General features: G+C 51.7%; 2 protein-coding genes across 2 annotated transcripts in view; both read right to left on the reverse strand.

The window, feature by feature from the left end:
* Window positions 1-18: 18 nt before the first annotated feature.
* On the reverse strand, window positions 19-2,179 carry LOC131209628 (eEF1A lysine and N-terminal methyltransferase homolog). The gene is made up of 3 exons (XM_058202738.1): window positions 2,075-2,179; window positions 1,898-2,020; window positions 19-1,831 (listed from the first exon to the last, which is right to left on the reverse strand). The coding sequence occupies exons 1-3, from the start codon at window positions 2,164-2,166 to the stop codon at window positions 19-21; spliced, it is 2,028 nt and encodes a 675-aa protein (XP_058058721.1). The 5' UTR covers window positions 2,167-2,179.
* Window positions 2,180-5,945: 3,766 nt separating this feature from the next.
* LOC131210974 (uncharacterized) overlaps window positions 5,946-17,409 on the reverse strand; it is a 37,468-nt gene continuing 26,004 nt past the window's right edge. The window contains exon 2 of the mRNA XM_058204308.1: window positions 5,946-10,771. Within this exon, the coding sequence (XP_058060291.1) occupies window positions 5,946-10,771 (4,826 nt within the window). The remainder of the gene's footprint in view (window positions 10,772-17,409) is intronic.

Genomic DNA, 17,409 nt, shown 5'->3' on the forward strand with positions numbered 1-17,409 from the left:
GGTTTATTTGAAAAAGTCCTACATTTTCAGCGCACTAACGAAATCGCTCAAATCGACTAGTTCTGGCTCGCGGGTTAGCTTTTCCTTTCGCGCTAACCGATTGACGTCATCGGCCGCCGTTCGAAGCTGCTCTTGCCAGCTGGTTGCATCCCGTAGATGCTCATTGTCCGTACAATAAAACACTTCGTTAACGTCTTCGTCCAGTTTATAGGACAGAACGTAACGGAAGGCATGCTTGAGCCGCTGGACTGTTGCTTCTCGTAACCCGTCGTTACGGCATACCAGATTTAACACAAACAGGCCTTCGGCACCAACGAGCTTCCGGGCGTTAGCTAGCACGTCCGATTCAATGAAAGCAGCTGGCGGACAACTCATTCCGACCGTAGGATCTTTGCTGTCTACGTCAAAGAGAAGCGCTCCGTACCGTGCACTACGAGCAACTTCCGTGGCCAAAAAGTGAACACCATCATCGATTACAACGCGTAGTCGATCGTCGAGCTTTAGGCCAAAATATTTCACTGCGACACGTTCGATCTCTTCGTCGATCTCGATCGCTGTGATGGTTGTTGTCTTGAGGCACTCGCGAACGAATGTGCAAAGACCACCGCCACCAAGCCCGATGATGGCAACGGGAGTGACGGCTTGGGTGTTACCTTCCGCAAGTTTCACCGCAAGCTGTACACCGATCGTCATGTACAGGTGATGTTGACACGCGAGGTAGCCTGGGTCGACGACTTTCTGGGGCGCACGGGATCCTCGGACGCGACTCATTCGAAGGGTTGCCTCCGATTGGACCACCGATTGGTTGGCGAGAAAAATAAGACGTCTCAGCAACTTTCCGTTGTCTCCGATGATTTCCTCCACAACGTACTCCCCCGAAAGAGCACTGTGCCCGGCGTGAATCGTTTCTCGCCGGCCGACTTCAGCACCGATCGAAAGATAAGGTATCGCGCCCGTAATTCCAGCCGGTGCCAGTGACTTGACACTTTCTCCGAGTTCGTCCTTGACCGTCTCGAGATCCTCGTACCGCTGGCCACGATGCATCGTTACTACGGCGAGCCGGTCAAAGTTGGCCGATTGTTGTAACTTTTGGCGACCGGCCGGAGTCGCGAATAGCCATTCCGTTTCACGTCCTTGGGGCACGATGAATGCCGCATACTTGCCGCTGCCGCGAGAGGGTGCCTTATCGAGCACGTGGATCGTGTACCGAGGGATTTGCTTCTCTGCTGGGTGAAACAGATCGAGAGAAACCTCCGCCATCCCGGCGATGCTGCCTCGGGCCAACCCGTTGCATACCATTGCGGCTTTCTGGGCGGACGCGATGGCTGCAATAAGTTCTTCTGGCCGTTGCACACGTTCCATCTGATCGCCCGCTAGGCACAGTTCGAGAACCCGCATCGGAAGGGCTTTAAATTTTGTCGCCACAACGGCAAACACGACGAGCGATGAACTGTCATCATTTTCTGGCTGCTTTAAACCGGCTTCTGCACAGCGCACAATGCGCAACATGAAATGATGAGCCGGAAAGTGATCCACAATCTCGCGCAGAATGTGTTCTTGAAGCAGCGAAACACAAACGTATCGACCGCCCGTCCGAAGAACGCGAGCGATTTCGGAGAAATACTTCCGCACGGTCGTTACCACCGGTTCGGTGTTGTCGGTAAACAGTGCATCGAGTGTTCCTTTGTCCAGCACCACAGAGTATGATTCATTCGGAAAGGACATGGCCGTGGCATCCATCTGGTTCCAGGTCATCTCCGGCCGTGTGGTGCGATTCGCATCCTGCATCTGCTTGATGACAACGGGCGAGATGTCGATGTTGGTAATCTTTCTACAAAAGGACATAAAGAAAATCTCTGAAACAAGAGGGACGATGGGGGCAAAGCAGACCACTTACTTAAAGCCCACATCGTAAAGGTCCATGCTGAGCTTCGAGTTGCCGCAGCCGACCACGAGGAGCTCATCTTTTGGCTTGATGTATTTGTGTAGATGCCCACAAAGTTCCGGATACTCGCCATACCTGAGTAAAGTAGTTGTTAGTGTTACTCTCTTCACATAGGAACACTCTACCTACCATTCAAACGCCTGTTTGCCGCGTTTGCGGAAAAAGCTGTTCCAGTACTCGGTGGATCCAAAATCTGCAGTCGTTTTTGGCAAAAGACTCATCGCGGTCGGCGCAACAAGAGGAAAACGAACGAAAACATAAACAAGAATGGTCCGCCAACTGTCAATGGCAGGGCTGTGCTGAACGCTGAGCTCACCCGATGAAAAGTATCACGGTTAGTGGTTAGGGCCCTTTCGAACAATTCAACGTTAACATGCTAGAGCGAACTATTTACGATCTTTTTTACCATACATCACCTATTTTCGGAAAGAATATCACACAAATAAATAAACGATCAATCGCTTAGAATTTAAAAAAAAAACATTTCAAGTAGGTCAGTTTCACTTGATCCACCTCAAAAAATCACGCTTTGGTAGTGGAAAACAAATGGTTTCAAAATGTGTGTCGATGTTTGTTGAAAAAATAAATAGTTAAGTAAAAATACCATTCTCGATGCTTGTTGAGAATTGGTCTGTGAATTACTCTGAACCACGACTTTGAGGAGGAAACTGCGCTCACATTCATTCGCTGGAAAAAACAGACTTACCCCAACAGACAATTGCCAAATGCACAATCATTAAACACGCTCAAAATCAGTTGCTTCGCGAAACAAAAACAAACTTGTTACCACATGCTAATATTAATCATTTGAAAATGAAAAAAAATATTTTATTTCACGTAAAAATGATTTTCATTTACATCTGTTTCATTGCTCTCCTTTCCTTCTGCTCCAGCAGCTCCAGGAGTAGATCCGATGGCGTCCCTCGAAAGTGATGCAAAATTTAGACCATGCTTCGAAAATGGTGGCTCAGAGGTTTGGGCGTTTTATTAATTTACTTTTGTTGCGCGTTTTTGCTGCTCTACAGTTTCGTTCTCTGTTTCATACCAAGGCTGTTTTGCTAAGCCTAAATGTGCTGGTTGTGTTGCTCCTTTTTGTTTCGTCTAATACATTTACTTTTGTTCGAAAATGGCGGAATTTGATTGAGTATTCCCTTTTCCCTTTGCTCACGATCGATTTACGATCGAAACACAAACATATATCATCTTAACAAAGGTGTAGTTCAACAACTTACTGTTTGAGTTACATTGTTTTTTTTTTCATTTTGTCTGTGATTGTGAATGTTGCATTTATGTTATTACTGCAATCGTGTATAATTTGCTTTGCTGCTGCTCGTGTTTATCTTACTGAGTTTCCTTCCATTGGCCTTTCATTTATCGGGTGATTGTTGCGATTCGTTAAGTAATACTCTTAGCTGTTGGCTTCCCTTTCGTTTCGTTTCCTTGAAAGTGAAAGTGCTCGTTTCCGTGCACTGGTTAATTCATTAGATAGGAGTTGTTTCTTTGATTGTGTGCGATTTATCTTGCCTCGACTATCGTCTGCCTGCGTGTACAAAATATAGGAATACTCTTTGCGCAGTGCGTTGGCTCTTGTCTGTTTTGCCGAAAGGTTTCACTATTCTCTCGCAACTTTCTACGGTATCTTTCCCCTCCGGATAAATGGGTTACCATTTGAATGTTTTTGACGTGTGACGTGTGGCCCATGGAATTTTATTGTAATTTGGTTATGTCTTCCACTCTTTCATTAACAATTTTCATACAAACTGCTTCATTCATATCAAATCTTCTACACTTAAACGTATTTTTGTATTTAATTTCGAGCCAAACTGTTTACCTCCACATCCTTGATCGTCAACATGTTTCATATTGGTTGAGTTTTCATTAAACTAAACCATCATGGCAGTGGTTCGGGGCAGACGCAGACACAGGTCCGCGTAGTTCTACCATGAACGATGCCATGATGCCATGTCCAACCGAAAATTGGGATAACAAACAAACGAAGAAATAACGTAGTGTCCTTTTCTAAGTGCAATTCTTTTTATGTTTGAAGTGATTCCGATGCGACTTTCCGAATGGCTCTTCGTTGGTGACTAGAGAATGACGAACCGAACACGAAGGGTGATTAAATCCATCAGAAGTAATTTCAACGTAACGTACGCGTGTTAACAACCCTGCTGTTTTCAATAGTGGAGTGTGCACCGCAAGATGGAAGATTCCGTTTCTGCAAAGTATGAACTGTAAATTAAATGCTGGTTTTCTGGTCTGGTTACCCGCGTGCGCCAGAGTGCGGCGAGCGGTCGGTATACTATTGTTTCTCTTTCTATTGGGGGTTTATGTTTGCTGATGCCTTCGAGTGGAAGAGCTTGGAACGAACGAACAGTTCGCAAACCGCAACTGTGTCAGTTGGTTCATCGAACTGGCGCGATTCGTCTCATTCCACGCCGACGGACACTGGTCGGTAGTAGTAGTAGTAGTGGTGATCCATTTTCTATTGTAGTTTGCATTATTCGGTTGATTAATTGGTATCGGTGGCGTACGGCAAGAACAATCGGCCCGCCCGGTGCTACACATCTACCCACTCAGGCAACAGGCTCCACGGGTGCCATCTGTCGGTCGGAGTCGGTTTGGTTTTGTGGTACGAGCGAGAGAGAGAGGTTAGATATTGTTCTGCTGTTGCTGTGAGTATATACTATTTCAGTTATGGTGTAGTACGGTGTGTATTTATTGTAATATATGCTTTGACTATTGCAATCGTATCGGTGAGAACGCAAATGGCGCGCGGGCCTTGACGTGAGAGGAGAGCTCTGTAACTGAAGCGGTTTCTATTGTTTCCAAACCACACCTGCCGAACTCCACCACCATCGTCGATCACTAGTGCGCCGGTGGGGGCACCTGCTGTTCAGGACACGAGCGAGCGGCGATTTTGACCGGCGATTTTCATGATCATGCTCCGACGTCCCCCGAATTTGCCCATCGATGATGGTGGTGGTCGAACACGTGTGGCTTGTTTCATTTGATTTCATTTTGTAGCTCCTTTCTATTGCGAGTATGTATGGTTGTGTGGGGTTTTAGGTGTACATGCTATCCATTTGTCTATTGCATCGGTACGCCGCGGATGAGCGTACCGTTCTATTTCCTTATGCGTATGCGGGTACTTTACTTATAACCTATTGAGCCTTTCTCGAACGACAGATGGCACTGGGAACCGCCTGGCGCTGGTAGACCGGTAACCGACGTGGTCGACACGGCAGGCCACCTGTTCGAGCCTCGCCGGTGAAGATCGCTCCGGGTTCTGTGGTACTTATTGGTTGGTTTGTAATGGTTTTGTTTGCAATATTGGTTGTGTTGTGCCCGGCTGTCGACCAACGTTTGCGTGCGCCTCCATTTCGGGATGGATGATTATCATACTCTTACGTAAAATTTTTGCACCTTTGCGGTTTTGTGGAATAACACAAACGTGGCTGGAGTACACATTCAACTATACGTTCCTACTAGTGGCTGCCCTGTTCGACGTGTTACATTTATATATTTCTTGCTTTACAGTTTGAGTTTGGCTCATCGGGGTGGACGATACAATTTTCCCTATCTTTTCACACCTACCGTCCCGGTTTGCTCTATTGGTTTACTTTCATTCCAATACGTTACTACGTAATAGACGAAAGAATAGACGAAAGAATGTTGATTGTAAGTTTCTCGACGACTGCCACAGCGAAGATTGGTTCAACTCCCGCCGGAAGCAGGAGTGAACAGCTCGAGTTCCCTAGGATGCACATGTGGCTTAACACAAGTACTTAAAACTTGCAATAAACATTCTTTTGAGTGATTGCCACTAGCTAATAATGCTACCTCCTATACACAATTGCACCTTGCGGATAAACATATTTTACACTTCATAAATTGAAACATTGCACCATTTGTTGAGTATTTCTTCACACATACATGCACACTGATACACTTACACGTGTCTACTTTCACACACATGCACCACACAATTGCGAGGCATCTACTTGCGCAGCAAGATATCGATGGCGCGCTTCCCGTTGGCGTTCCGCAGCTCATTATCGATGCGTTTCTGCAGGAGATTGTACAGCTCGACGTACTGGAACTCGGCGGCCGTGTGTAACGCCGTGTTGCCACGTACATCGGCGTGGTTCAGCGGTAGCGCCGGGAACTTGAGCACCTCCCGGACAACGCACGCGTTCCGGGAGAATACGGCGTAGTGCAACGGTGAGCGTCCGTCCCGATCGACCAGATCCCGATCGAGCGGTAGGACACCACCGGTCACGATCGCCCTAACGATGTTGAGATTCCGGTTGCAGATGGCAGTGTGCAGGATCGACTGCCCGTTGGCGGAGCTGACGGTCGGGTTGGCGCCGTGGCTGAGCAGATACCCGAAGATCGCCTCATCGCCCGTTTGGGCGCTGATGTGGAGCGCCGTAAAACCCTCCTTGTTCCGGGCGTCCAGCGTGTAGCCGTGCTCACGGTGCAACCCCACGCAGTACTGCACAATGTCGAGAGCCCCGCGAAGCACGGCCAGATGCAGGACTCGGTTCTTCGTGTCCGACTCCTCCGCCAGCAGAAAGCGCACCACCGGCGGGAAGTTGTTGACGAAGTAGCGCAACAAGTCCACCCGGCAGTTCATGGTGGCGATCGACAGGACATTGTGGCCGAACTTGTTGCAGTGCTCCACGTTGGCCCCGTGTCGCAGCAGAATGTCGAGCGTTTCGAGTGGAGCACGTGCGAGTGCGTGGAACAGAGGGACAGAGTGAATCGTGTCCTTACTATTCACGTCGACGTCGAGTTCCGCACCGAGCAGATACTCCAGGATGCGATTGTAGCCTTCACGGGCGGCACAGAAGATCAGCTGATGGGTCTGCGGTTGATGCTGCGACTTGGTCGGCGACAGTGCGGCCAGCGTTCGTCCGATCACCTCAATCCCGGCGCCCTTCAGCAGCAACAGGTTCGCGATGTCGAGCGCACTTTTGCGCACGGCGATCGCGAGGACCTCGTCCAGATCCTCGTCGGCACCGCGGTCGGTGATGTGGTTGAGTAGCGTCCGAACGATGGCCACGTTGCGATTGCACACGGCCAGCACCAACGGAGTCATCCCTTCGCTGTTGGCCAGCGTCGGGTTGGCACCGTGTCGCAGCAGAGCCTTCACCCGTCGATGGTCGTTACAAAGACTGGCCAAGTGTAGGGGCGTCGTGCCGTAGCGTGGACTCGCCACATCGATCCCGTACAGTCGCTGGAGCCGCTCGATCGTTCGCTCGTCCGTTGCGTGGTGAAGTGGCGTAAAGCTGTCCCCAAAGCCGTCGGCAGGGACCCGGCAGCATCGCTCGAACCCATCCTTAACTTTCAGCAGATCGGCCACCAGCCGCTGGTTACGGAGCACCTCCGGCAGTGAGATCTTCCCGATGGGCTGCCCGCTCCGGAGCAGCAGCCGCGTTAGCTTTCGGTGTTCCGCCTCTATGGCAACCTCCAGCGGACTTACGCCGTGCGTATCCGGCACTCCGACTTGTGCTCCGTGGCGCAACAGTATCCGCACGATCGGAACACTCTTCGACTCGACGGCAAAGTGGAGCACACTGTGACCGCTCGTGTCCCGAGCCTGCACGTTAGCGCCGTGACGCAGCAGCAGCTCTACGATGTCCGCGTAGCCACGGCGGGCTGCGATTTGGAGAGGCGTCAGTCCAACGCTACCATCCTTCCGGTTTACGTTGCCCTTGAGCTTGCGGTCCGTCTCGAGCATGAACTGAAGGGCACGCACCCGCCGGAAGGTGGCCGCCTTGGTGTAGAGCCGGCCATACTCGGCCGCGTTGTTGGCCAGCATAAACTCGACGATCTCCTCGTTCGTGTCGTCGCAGTACTGCAGAAACAGGTCCAGACAGGCGCTAGCAATTTTGGCGCTCAGAAGATCGTTGTTCTTGAGGAACACGATCGCTTCCTGGTCGTTGTTGAGGAAGATCCAGGCGTACTGGGCGCAGCCGTACTCACCGTTCGTGTACCACTTGGCCCCGGCATTGGTGAGCGCCTTGACCATTTCGATGTTGGCCAGCTTGCAGGCCACCTCGAGCGGTGTCTGACCGTACACGTCCCGCTGGTTCAGATCGTGGCACTGGTCGAGCAGCAGGTTCAGCATTTCCACGTTGCCCGACTGGACGGCGTAGTGCAGGATCTCGGTGTTGCTTTCCGCGTTCACATCGTAGTCCGGGTGCGTCTCGAGGAAGCTCGCAAACAGCCGGTCAAAGTTGAACACCAACGGGATGGAGTCGATCTGCTCGTACCCGAAGTCGGCCACGATCTTGGACAGGATGTCCTCGTCGTTGCTCAGCACCGCCAGGTGGTAGCAAAATTCGGTCCGCGCTCGGCGATCAGCCAGGATCGTGTGAAGCGGCCGACCGCAAGGTATGACCCGGACGCTGCTCTCCATCAGGTGCGAGAGGGGCTTCAGGAACTCGTCCACCCGGCCAAAGTCGAGCAGGTGACCGAGCAGCATGCAGCTCTGGTGCTGCACGAGCTGATCGACGATACCGTGCCCAAGGTGGCTCTGGCCGAGCAGGTGCGCCTCCTTCCGGATCGTGTCCCGAATCTCGCCGCAGCTCTGATAGCGGAACCCCTCCATCACCTCGTGCTGGTGTCTGACCACGGCCACGCGGTCCGCGAAGCTCCAACAGTGCCGATCGTAGATCTCCGAGATGATGTTCTTCGACAGCTTGATCACGCTGAGCGCGTTCAGCAGGATCGTCTTGGGTCCCGTGTTCGGAATCAGCACCTCGTACGTGGGGTGGCCGTGGGCGAGGTAGTTGCGCAGGTTGCGCCCCGTCAGCACCGGGACGTAGTTGCAGAGGCTCTCCCGGTTGTCGGCCAACCGGCCGGACAGGGCCGTGGTCGCCTCGAGCATCAGCATCTCGAACGCGATCTCGTCCGTCCGGTCGAAGGCGCGCATGTTCATGTTCTGGTCGAGGAACAGCTTCTGCAGCTGGGCCACCTTCTCCTCCGTCTCGCGCTCCTCCTCGCGCCGCAGATCGGCCAGTAGGTTGGGCTTGTGCAGGATCCGGTGCCTCCGGAGCAGCTGCCGCAGGAGCTCGAACCGGCGGTCGGGATTGTCGCGCACCTTCCGGAACAGGGCATCATTGACTAGAAACGGTAACTGGCGTCCGGTGGCGCCCTCTAGGCGCTTGAGCAGCGAGCTACCACTGGACGTGAGCTGCACCGTGAGGCGCAGGTCGTCCGCCGGCGGACTTCTCGCGAGGCTCCGATCGAGCACGTAAAGCACTCGGGCCACCAGCAAGGCCAACCGCAGCTCGAGCGCAGACCGGTGCCGTAGCGCGGGAAGCTCGTCGTACAGGTACACCAGCAACGTGTTCCGGAGCTGGACCAAAAACTCCCGGTCGACATTGCGGTTCCGCTGGAGCACCCGCAGGTGCGAGCGAAACGTGTGCCGTATTTTCTCGTAGCTGTGATTCGATTTGATCTTCGACAGGAGACAGTCCACCATCAGGAGCGTGTTGCTGAGCTGCTGGTGGAGCACCCGGTAGCTGTCGATCTCCTTCAGGACACGAGATCGCAGCGTACTGAACCGCTCACTTACGGGCAGATCGCTGCTCCGGTACTCCTCGGCGATCGCATCGAGCAGCGCGTTGATCTCGAGCAGGGCAAACGGGGCCACGTCCAGGTCCTGCCGGTGGCAGTCACCGGTCGGTGAGTTGTGACGGAAAAGGTACGCGTAGTAGGACTTGATCTCCTCCAAGCTCTTGCTGTCGTACAGGCGGTTGATCAGGGTTTTGATCGCCAGCACGTGCTGCAGGTTCTGGGCGTACCGGAAGAGGTTGTGCAGGATCCGCAGGTTGCGGTGTAGCTCCTCGTAGTCCAGTAGATCGTCGCTTAGATGCACGTCCTGTCGTTCCTGGGCGCTGGATACGTTCCCACCGGCCAACAGTGGCAGTAGGTCCGTGCCGCGTCGATAGTGTGAAAGGACATCCCGGATCCGGGCATCGGCCAGTATCCGCTGCGGTGTCAGCACGTTGACGAAGCTTTCCATGTGCTTCGCCAGCACGGGCGTATCGCGCCCGTGGCGGAGGGTTTCGCATATCACCTGCACTACCCGCTTCATGGCGATCGTCTTGATCTCACGATCGTTGCTCCAGTCAAAGTCCGTTACCGAACCGATGTACCCGAGAGCTCGGTTGATGGCGTGCAGCTCTCGCATCCGACGGTAGCTTTTGGCCATCTTGCGAAACAGCTTCCGGTTTCGGTCCGACACTTTGGGCTGATTGGTACGTAGCACGTAGCACCGGTAGCTGATCGCTTCCGCTTCGACCTGCCTTCGGACTTCCTCCGGCAGGAGGTGGTCACGTACGATCTTGCGTTGCTGTGTGAGCAGGTTCTGTACACTCAGTTCTACCGCAACCCGGTTGGGGTCGTCGGTGTCCCGTGCCCGTTGCCGCTCCGTCCACAGTTCGTGCAGTCGTGCCCGATAGTTGCTGCTGTTCTCGGGCACGACGTTGCTGCCCATGACCACGTAATGGCAGAACATTAGCTCACGATTGCGTTCGCTCGTCCACTGGAACTTTCGAGGGCGCACTTTCGAACAGGGCGACGGATGCGAGGCTGAGCTCTGTTCGAGTCTCGACTCGGTGTCAGCATCGGAAGGAACGGAGCACTGGCCGGCGGGCGGATCACGGGAAGGCGTTGCTGGTGCGTGTCGTGCCAGGATCTTCTGCAGCTCGTTGGCAATCGCTCCTAGGTAGAGCATCAGCTTGCGCTTGTCGACCAACATTTTGTAGATGTCGTACCGTGGTGGGTCTTTCCAGATGTGCAGAAATATTGCTGAAAACGGCACAGAAAGGATAAAGGAGTTATTGAAATTAAAATTAGGGGAAGAAACTTATCGAAATAGTGCAGGTCTTGAAAGGATTTTCGCGTTAAAATAGTCGTACAAATAAAGCTTTCGCGATAGCCATATGACCAGGGGGGATCCAAAGCCGGATTTCGATAATTGCGGACTATGCGGATAATCCATTTCGGCGGCCCCTAAATCGGCCTTACGAGTGGACTTTCTGGCCTCCAGACGCAAGCAAACAAACGACGCAAGCGGTTGAGGTTGTTCCATCCTCACTGAAAAGCTCTCGGGAAGGGGAAAGCGATGAATGTGTAGGTTCCGGTTCTAGCTGCTGGCTGCTGGTGGCTAGCTGGCCATCATCAGCAGCTGTGGTAGCAGTGAGGTCGTAAGCCTCGTCCAGCATCGAGAGGAAATGCAAACAAACAGGTACTTCCTCACTTTCGCCGATGGTTCGAAAAGAAATTGGGTCTGTTTGGGTTGCTTCCGTTGGTTCCTTTCGATAGTGCAAAATGCGTCAGAGAGAGAGATAGAGCGAGAGTGAAAGCAGAAAAGTATCCGCAAAACTATTCGAGCAATTCATTTTCTCCGTGCCCTCGTTTCATGGAATTCCGTTTTCGGTGGCGAATGCCGGACCGACCAGAAGCTCTACGCTCTTTTCACCCCTTTCTTTTTCACCGACCAAAGTCCTTTTAGCTTTTAATGTATTTCTGTGCCGTTGCAGAAAAAAGAAAACAACGAGAGGAGACGGCCGAGTGCCGGGACGACGGGGAAAATAATTTAAAATTTTACCGATTAAATCTCTCGCGGGAGTTTACCTTTTGGCCATCGTTTCCGCACGACGGCACCCCCCGCCCCGGGCAGCCGTCGCGTCTTGACCCCAACCGGCCAAGGAATTGTATTTTTTAACGAGTTTTTCTTGTTGTTTCCAACAACAAGGGAAAGCCGAGAGAACTGAGAAAAAAGGGCAGCCGGAGCGGTTCCGGTATTATGCTCGTCGCGAATACTCTGCCTGCCGGCTTTGTGCTGAGGTGTTTGTGTGCCTTTTTATCTGCCGATTTCAAGATGTTGCCAAGTTGCCACGTAAACTGCTGTCCCCTTTTAAAACGGTTGCTTCACTTTGTTGCTTGCAGGAACGTTGGAAAAGTGTAGTGCCCTGTTAGCATTTTCTACATTCTTTAGCTTTCCCGGTTTTCCAGGAACTTGTTTTGTGCTTAGACTTGGAGTGGTCCCAAAATGGAAACTTATTTCGTACCAAACATTAAAAATGAAAACATTCTTTTCCAAAAGGCTTGAGCCAAAGAGTTTCTAGGCTTCAAATGAAATGTGCCAATAGCGTTTTTTGTCTTTAATTTGGGGAGCTTTCTTCAACAAAAGATATAATCAATTTTTACGTTATTTGTTGTTGGGATTGTTGGTTCATTTGTTGGTTTGGAGGACATCAGTTTTTAGTCAGTCGCTGCACAGTTTTTCTTTCTCTCATACAATTAATAAAATTCTTGGAATGCTTTTTGACATTTTCGTCATTTCAAATAGGCATTCCCTGAAAGGAGTTTGTTTAGGCCAAGCTGACTAAAAAGTTAATGTCAGAATTTTGGTTTTCGGTGTTGCCGACCTCGACAATACTTTGTGGTATAAAACATGCAATATTATAAATTGAATACCGATCAACATAGTAAAGTTTCGTCACGTTGATATCAAAACAACACTCAGATTGTGAAAAATCAAATTAATTAAAAATTATCAGGAGCCAGCCAGAGAAACATTTGGGAACGTTGGAAATAGAAAATAAAATCTGAAGAAAATAGAAATAGAAAATCTGAATTGAATCTTAAGAACAAATTACTCATCAACTTATGTTTGCCTTACAATAAGATATTCTTGGCGATTAGGTTTCATTATCTGGTTCCAGCCTTTCATTGGTTAACCTTACATAGTTTAGGCTTAAACTTAGGTGAAAACTTACTAATAAGTAAAAATCGTTTAATTTTTGTAGGAAACGAGCAGTTAGGTTTTGAAAAAATGTTTCCCAATTAAATTCCAAATTAAGTAATTTTTTCTGAAATAATGTAAATAAGTTTGAAAAGTTAAATATTCATTGTTAAATGACTCATGTTATGTTGAATGAATCGGGTTGAAAATTATTCTTTCAACTTTTTTGGCATATCGGCTTCGATAAAAACTTAGTAACCGTCGGATGATGGTGCAAAGTAGTTAAGTTGGAATCTGTCAATTAGCTTATTTTCTCATTCTACGCATGTCACCTTGAGCACGGCTTTCGTCCATTTTAAAAGGTCAAGTCAAAGTTTAGATTAAATTTTGTGTTTCCAACTAATTTGCTTGTGCGACTAATCGCAGGGTGTTTAGGAAACTTGACAGAAAACGTGCGTCACAAGCGAAGGTCCGCAAAGTTGTAAACATTTTTCTTTTTCCCAGCGTACATTCCCAGTTCAGCGAGCGGCTCGTTGTTACTAACAAAGTATGTGCTCGGGACCGTCCGCTTTCGCCATTTTGTGAACCCCCAATGCCCGATAGGGTGGGGGAGCACTAGAAACCTTTCCCGTTTCAAAAAGTCCGTGGCCACGTACGTACACACCCACGCAACAGACCACTCCCTCGGCACCGGCGGAAGGAGCGAAATGCATTTACTCGAACGACCCACCGACCGATCGGACGAACGGACGGACGGATTCACGCACCCGGGGTGGCGTGGGGTGAAAAAAAGGGAACAGGCACAAACTAGTTCCCTCCCATTTTTTCGCCCACGGTTCGCCCGCGCGCCGGGGTCCTGCAAAAACAGCCCGCACCACATAGCCGGCGCTCCGAGAGCTGCATTCGATTGGCCGATATCGACGGATTTTTCCATAAAACGCGCGGAGGTCTGCGCAGAAAAACCGACCCTCGTGCCTACGCTCCCACCGCCCCCCAGCCACGTATGCAAATACATGCCACCCACTGTGGGGTGATTTATGCCCGTGATAAGCGAGTGCCGGCCGCCCGACGAGCCCCGTTTTGTTTCGATTTTTCCAGAACCACCACCACCGCGACAATTTCCACCGAACTCAACCCCTGGCGGGGGATCACCATGGTAACGGAGATGGGGTGGGGGCACTGCTTCGGTTGCGTAGTGCGTACGTGCGATCCGCGCCGCGTCCGCCCTTCGCCCGAAAGGCAGGCCGCGGTGCATCCTTTTGCACGGCTGTCTATCATACTGGCGGACACCAAGCGCGGTCCGAGAGTGGGCCATACGCACACAGCCACCCAAAGTGACAAGAGAGAGAGAGAGAGAAAGAGATAGAAAGAGAGAGGGAAAGGGAGCGAGGAGTGGGGGGGGGGGGGGGGGGTTCTAGTGCAAAGCTTGCTGCGATGCGAAACCGAAACCACACCACGGCTCGGACCACGGCCCGGATGCACCACGGTCCTGGCTGGCTGGCTGACTGGCTGGCTGGCGATGGCTTCCGGCGTCCTGTGATTCGTCCAGCACTCACTCATACACACAGCGGGGCCACATTCCCGTGGGGGGCCTCCGTTCGTGGAAAGAAAAAACAAGGCGCAGCCTAGCGAAAGCGAAACAAAGTGGAAAAAACACTGACACAAATACACACCAAAATCCTTCGCGCAACGGTCAGACCGTGGAGACCGTGAGCAGGACAGTGGCGGCCAAGCGGATACCGGAACACGGGCACAGAAACGGAACGGAGCGAACCAAAAAAAAAAAAGAACGCCCACTTTTCCCGGGGCTCGTCAGTGTTCGTCCGGCGGCCGCCGTCCTTTTATTTCGGCCGGTTGCGTTGCGACGGCGGAACCAACGCAACATACGCACGTCGGATGCCGTTTCCCGTCGGAGGCCGCTAACGATACGATTTTTTTCGCTCCTTTCACTCATCCAAACGAATCCCTTTTCGAGTGGGCGAGGGGAACAGACTCTACGGCTTCCTGATTGGTGCAGGGCCCGGGTTCATTCGTCGGCTCGGGGCCGTAAAAAAATCCCTGGGGAGAATAGGGTTCTTTTTTTTTGGAGACGGTTTCGGACATAACTCCTCATGGCAGGTGTCGATTGCCTACCTTTCGGCAGCTACGACCGACACTCGGGGCAAGTGTTAAGTGCCCGTGTCGGATCAGAGGCCGGGTTGAAAAATTGGGCCCTCGTTGGACAGCGATTAGATTTTGATAATCAAGCACCCGTGTGGAAAGACGTCCGAGCGGCAAAGAGCGGTTAGAATCGGTCACCTGGGCTAGAAAGTAGGCCCGAGTGGGCCGAGAGCTGCATTCTACAGCGTTTAAATTCCTTTCGAAAGGAACAGGACCATCACAGGATCGTTGCCTAACTTTAACCCAACCGGCGTACTCCAGAATGTGACTCTTCTGCTGGCTTCACTTTCAACAACGGGACCCCTGTCGGTGTCCTTCGTCGTCCAGGCCGGATCGTACTCAAAAATTGCAACTATGCCCAGCGCCCCTGGGACTGCTGTGGACCGACCAAAAGGGCCGCTTTCCCTTTCGCTTGACCCGCGCAAACACGTTCGGCAAATGCAAATCGATGCCTAGGGGTGGGCTCGCCTTCAGACGGGACCATCTGACCGTTCCGAGTCCTAGGAAGGCAACGGTGTCGTCCGTCTCGACGACACGGCTCAGACGAATGCCGGTCAAGCCTTCTGCCGGTACGGCGAGTCAATGGACCAAACGCACACTCGGACCTGGAAGACTTCCTGTGAAGTACACGAGCGGCGAGCGGTGAGGGTCCCTAAAAGGGTCAAGAAGCTCCCTTCGACCTATGGCTAATTGATGGAATGGCGTTGCGTTTCTTAATTTCTCCCACCAAATGCAAGATGGTCAAGATGCACACGGTGTCAGCGCCCGCCAGAAAGGAGCCCGTTTCGTGGTCCCTTCATAGCGCGCAACGGTCGGGCGCAAGAAGGACACCCTTGGGTCGGGTTCGCGCGCGCGGCGCGGCCTTGTTCAAACAACGCTTCTCGTGCGCTTCGGTGGGGTGGTTTTTTTAAACAACTTTTTTAAACAACTTTCCGATTGGTGCCGTGTCTTGTGGCGCCCGATGCCCGTGAGCCCGGCACATACACTCGACACCAACACTACACTACAGCGAGCGAGCGGGCGAGCGTTTCGCGCGCTTCGTTCTCGCGCCACGGCCCGTTCGCGCCAGCCCCCGTGTCCGTTGTCCTTGTGGTGGTGGTGGTGGTGGCTTTGATAGTTTTCCCGGCCCTCGGTGTAGTTGTGGGCGCCTGTACCACACACGGCCCCACGGCTGGCATAAAATAATAATAAATCGACACGGTCCCGGCGCCATCGGAACGGGGTGGGCCCCCCTGGCCACACGCACCCCCAACAGGCCGCCCACCGCCGGGCGTTAAGCTTGCAACCCTTTGTCGAGTTTAGAAACCGAGGGGACTCCTCCCGGCCGACGAAGTGTGGAAATAGTTTGACGTGGGGCCGCCTATTCTTGTCCCTGTCGCTCGCACACATATACACGCGAACCGATCCGATGCATATGTGTGCGTATGTGTTGTGTCGCGGGAAGGAAGGCGATCAACATGTGCTACAGTGAGGCTCCAATTTTATCAACCCCTGCGCTTACAGGCTAGTGTTACTTTTGTTTCTAATGGTTATACATTAGAGGTGGTTTAATAAAAAAAAACAGAAAAGATTAGAGCTGTTAAATGCTTTTAAGAAACATTTTAAGTCATTCCGCTTCTGCATAGCGAAGTAAGTGAGTGAGTCCAGAGAAAGCGAAATCGATTTGAGTATAATGTTCTTCAGCTGTCTGGATGGATAATCTGGAAAAAGCTCGCTAATGTTCGGTGCGTTTCAAGGTAATTGTAAACCGAAATCCTTTTCCGCCTTTTCGATCGATTATTACGACGATTATGATGCTTACAAGGCTTGTGATGAAGGGCAGTAACGCGTGTGGTTGTGTTAACTTCACTCAACATTGGCCTCCAAACGTCGGTCAATTTTCTTTCCGCAACTGTAGTTTGTCCCCATTTTATATCCTTTCTAATAAGAAATAAGGAGTCACACGACCCAACATCCGATCGGGGGACGTCTACTGTAACCGAACCCACTTGAAGGGAGCATTCTTGGGCATAACTTTACGACCAAAAAGGTCCAAAGCGAAGGGGTTTCCGAATTACTGTCGGACCGTAAATATGTATTCGACGAAATGGCCCTACTCATAACGGTGCGGTAGTGAAGGTGTTTGGGAAATAAAACAGCAAACCGTAGGTTAGAAAAAACAAAAATGAGTATCCAACAATAATTTCTGGGCTGTCGTTAAAAATGGGAGAAGTCCCGGGAAGGCCCTCGGGACGTCCCGCTCGCCAAACAGGAAGTGGGTAATTTGGGGCGCCGGTCCACCGGTGCGAGTATCGTTTCCAACCAGTCGTCCAGGACTCGTCCCCGGTGTGTGGGTGTCGGTCCTGTTTAGACGAGTGGCGCTTAGACGCGAAACATCCTTTCGGCGGATGGCGTGTGTCTGGGTGAGCAGCGCTGTCGCCGGGAAGCGTTGGTAATGCGCTCAGGGCAGAGGATCGAGCAACGATAGTTGGTCGAGCTGGATGGGTGTCCCACTGTCATCTGTCCGTCCCTGGCCCGCGTGCTCTGGTTTACTTGT

The sequence above is a fragment of the Anopheles bellator genome, chromosome 2 (genome assembly GCF_943735745.2).
Source record: "Anopheles bellator chromosome 2, idAnoBellAS_SP24_06.2, whole genome shotgun sequence".
Taxonomy (NCBI): domain Eukaryota; kingdom Metazoa; phylum Arthropoda; class Insecta; order Diptera; family Culicidae; genus Anopheles; species Anopheles bellator.

Bases quoted from the DNA above. Each gene is read 5' to 3' on its own strand.
- LOC131209628 (XM_058202738.1), bottom strand. From the start codon at position 2,166: ATGAGTCTTTTGCCAAAAACGACTGCAGATTTTGGATCCACCGAGTAC. The intron at 2,021-2,074 runs GTAGGTAGAGTG...TACTTTACTCAG, and splicing joins GGCAAACAGGCGTTTGAATG to GTATGGCGAGTATCCGGAAC. The intron at 1,832-1,897 runs GTAAGTGGTCTG...GTCCTTTTGTAG, and splicing joins CTTTACGATGTGGGCTTTAA to AAAGATTACCAACATCGACA.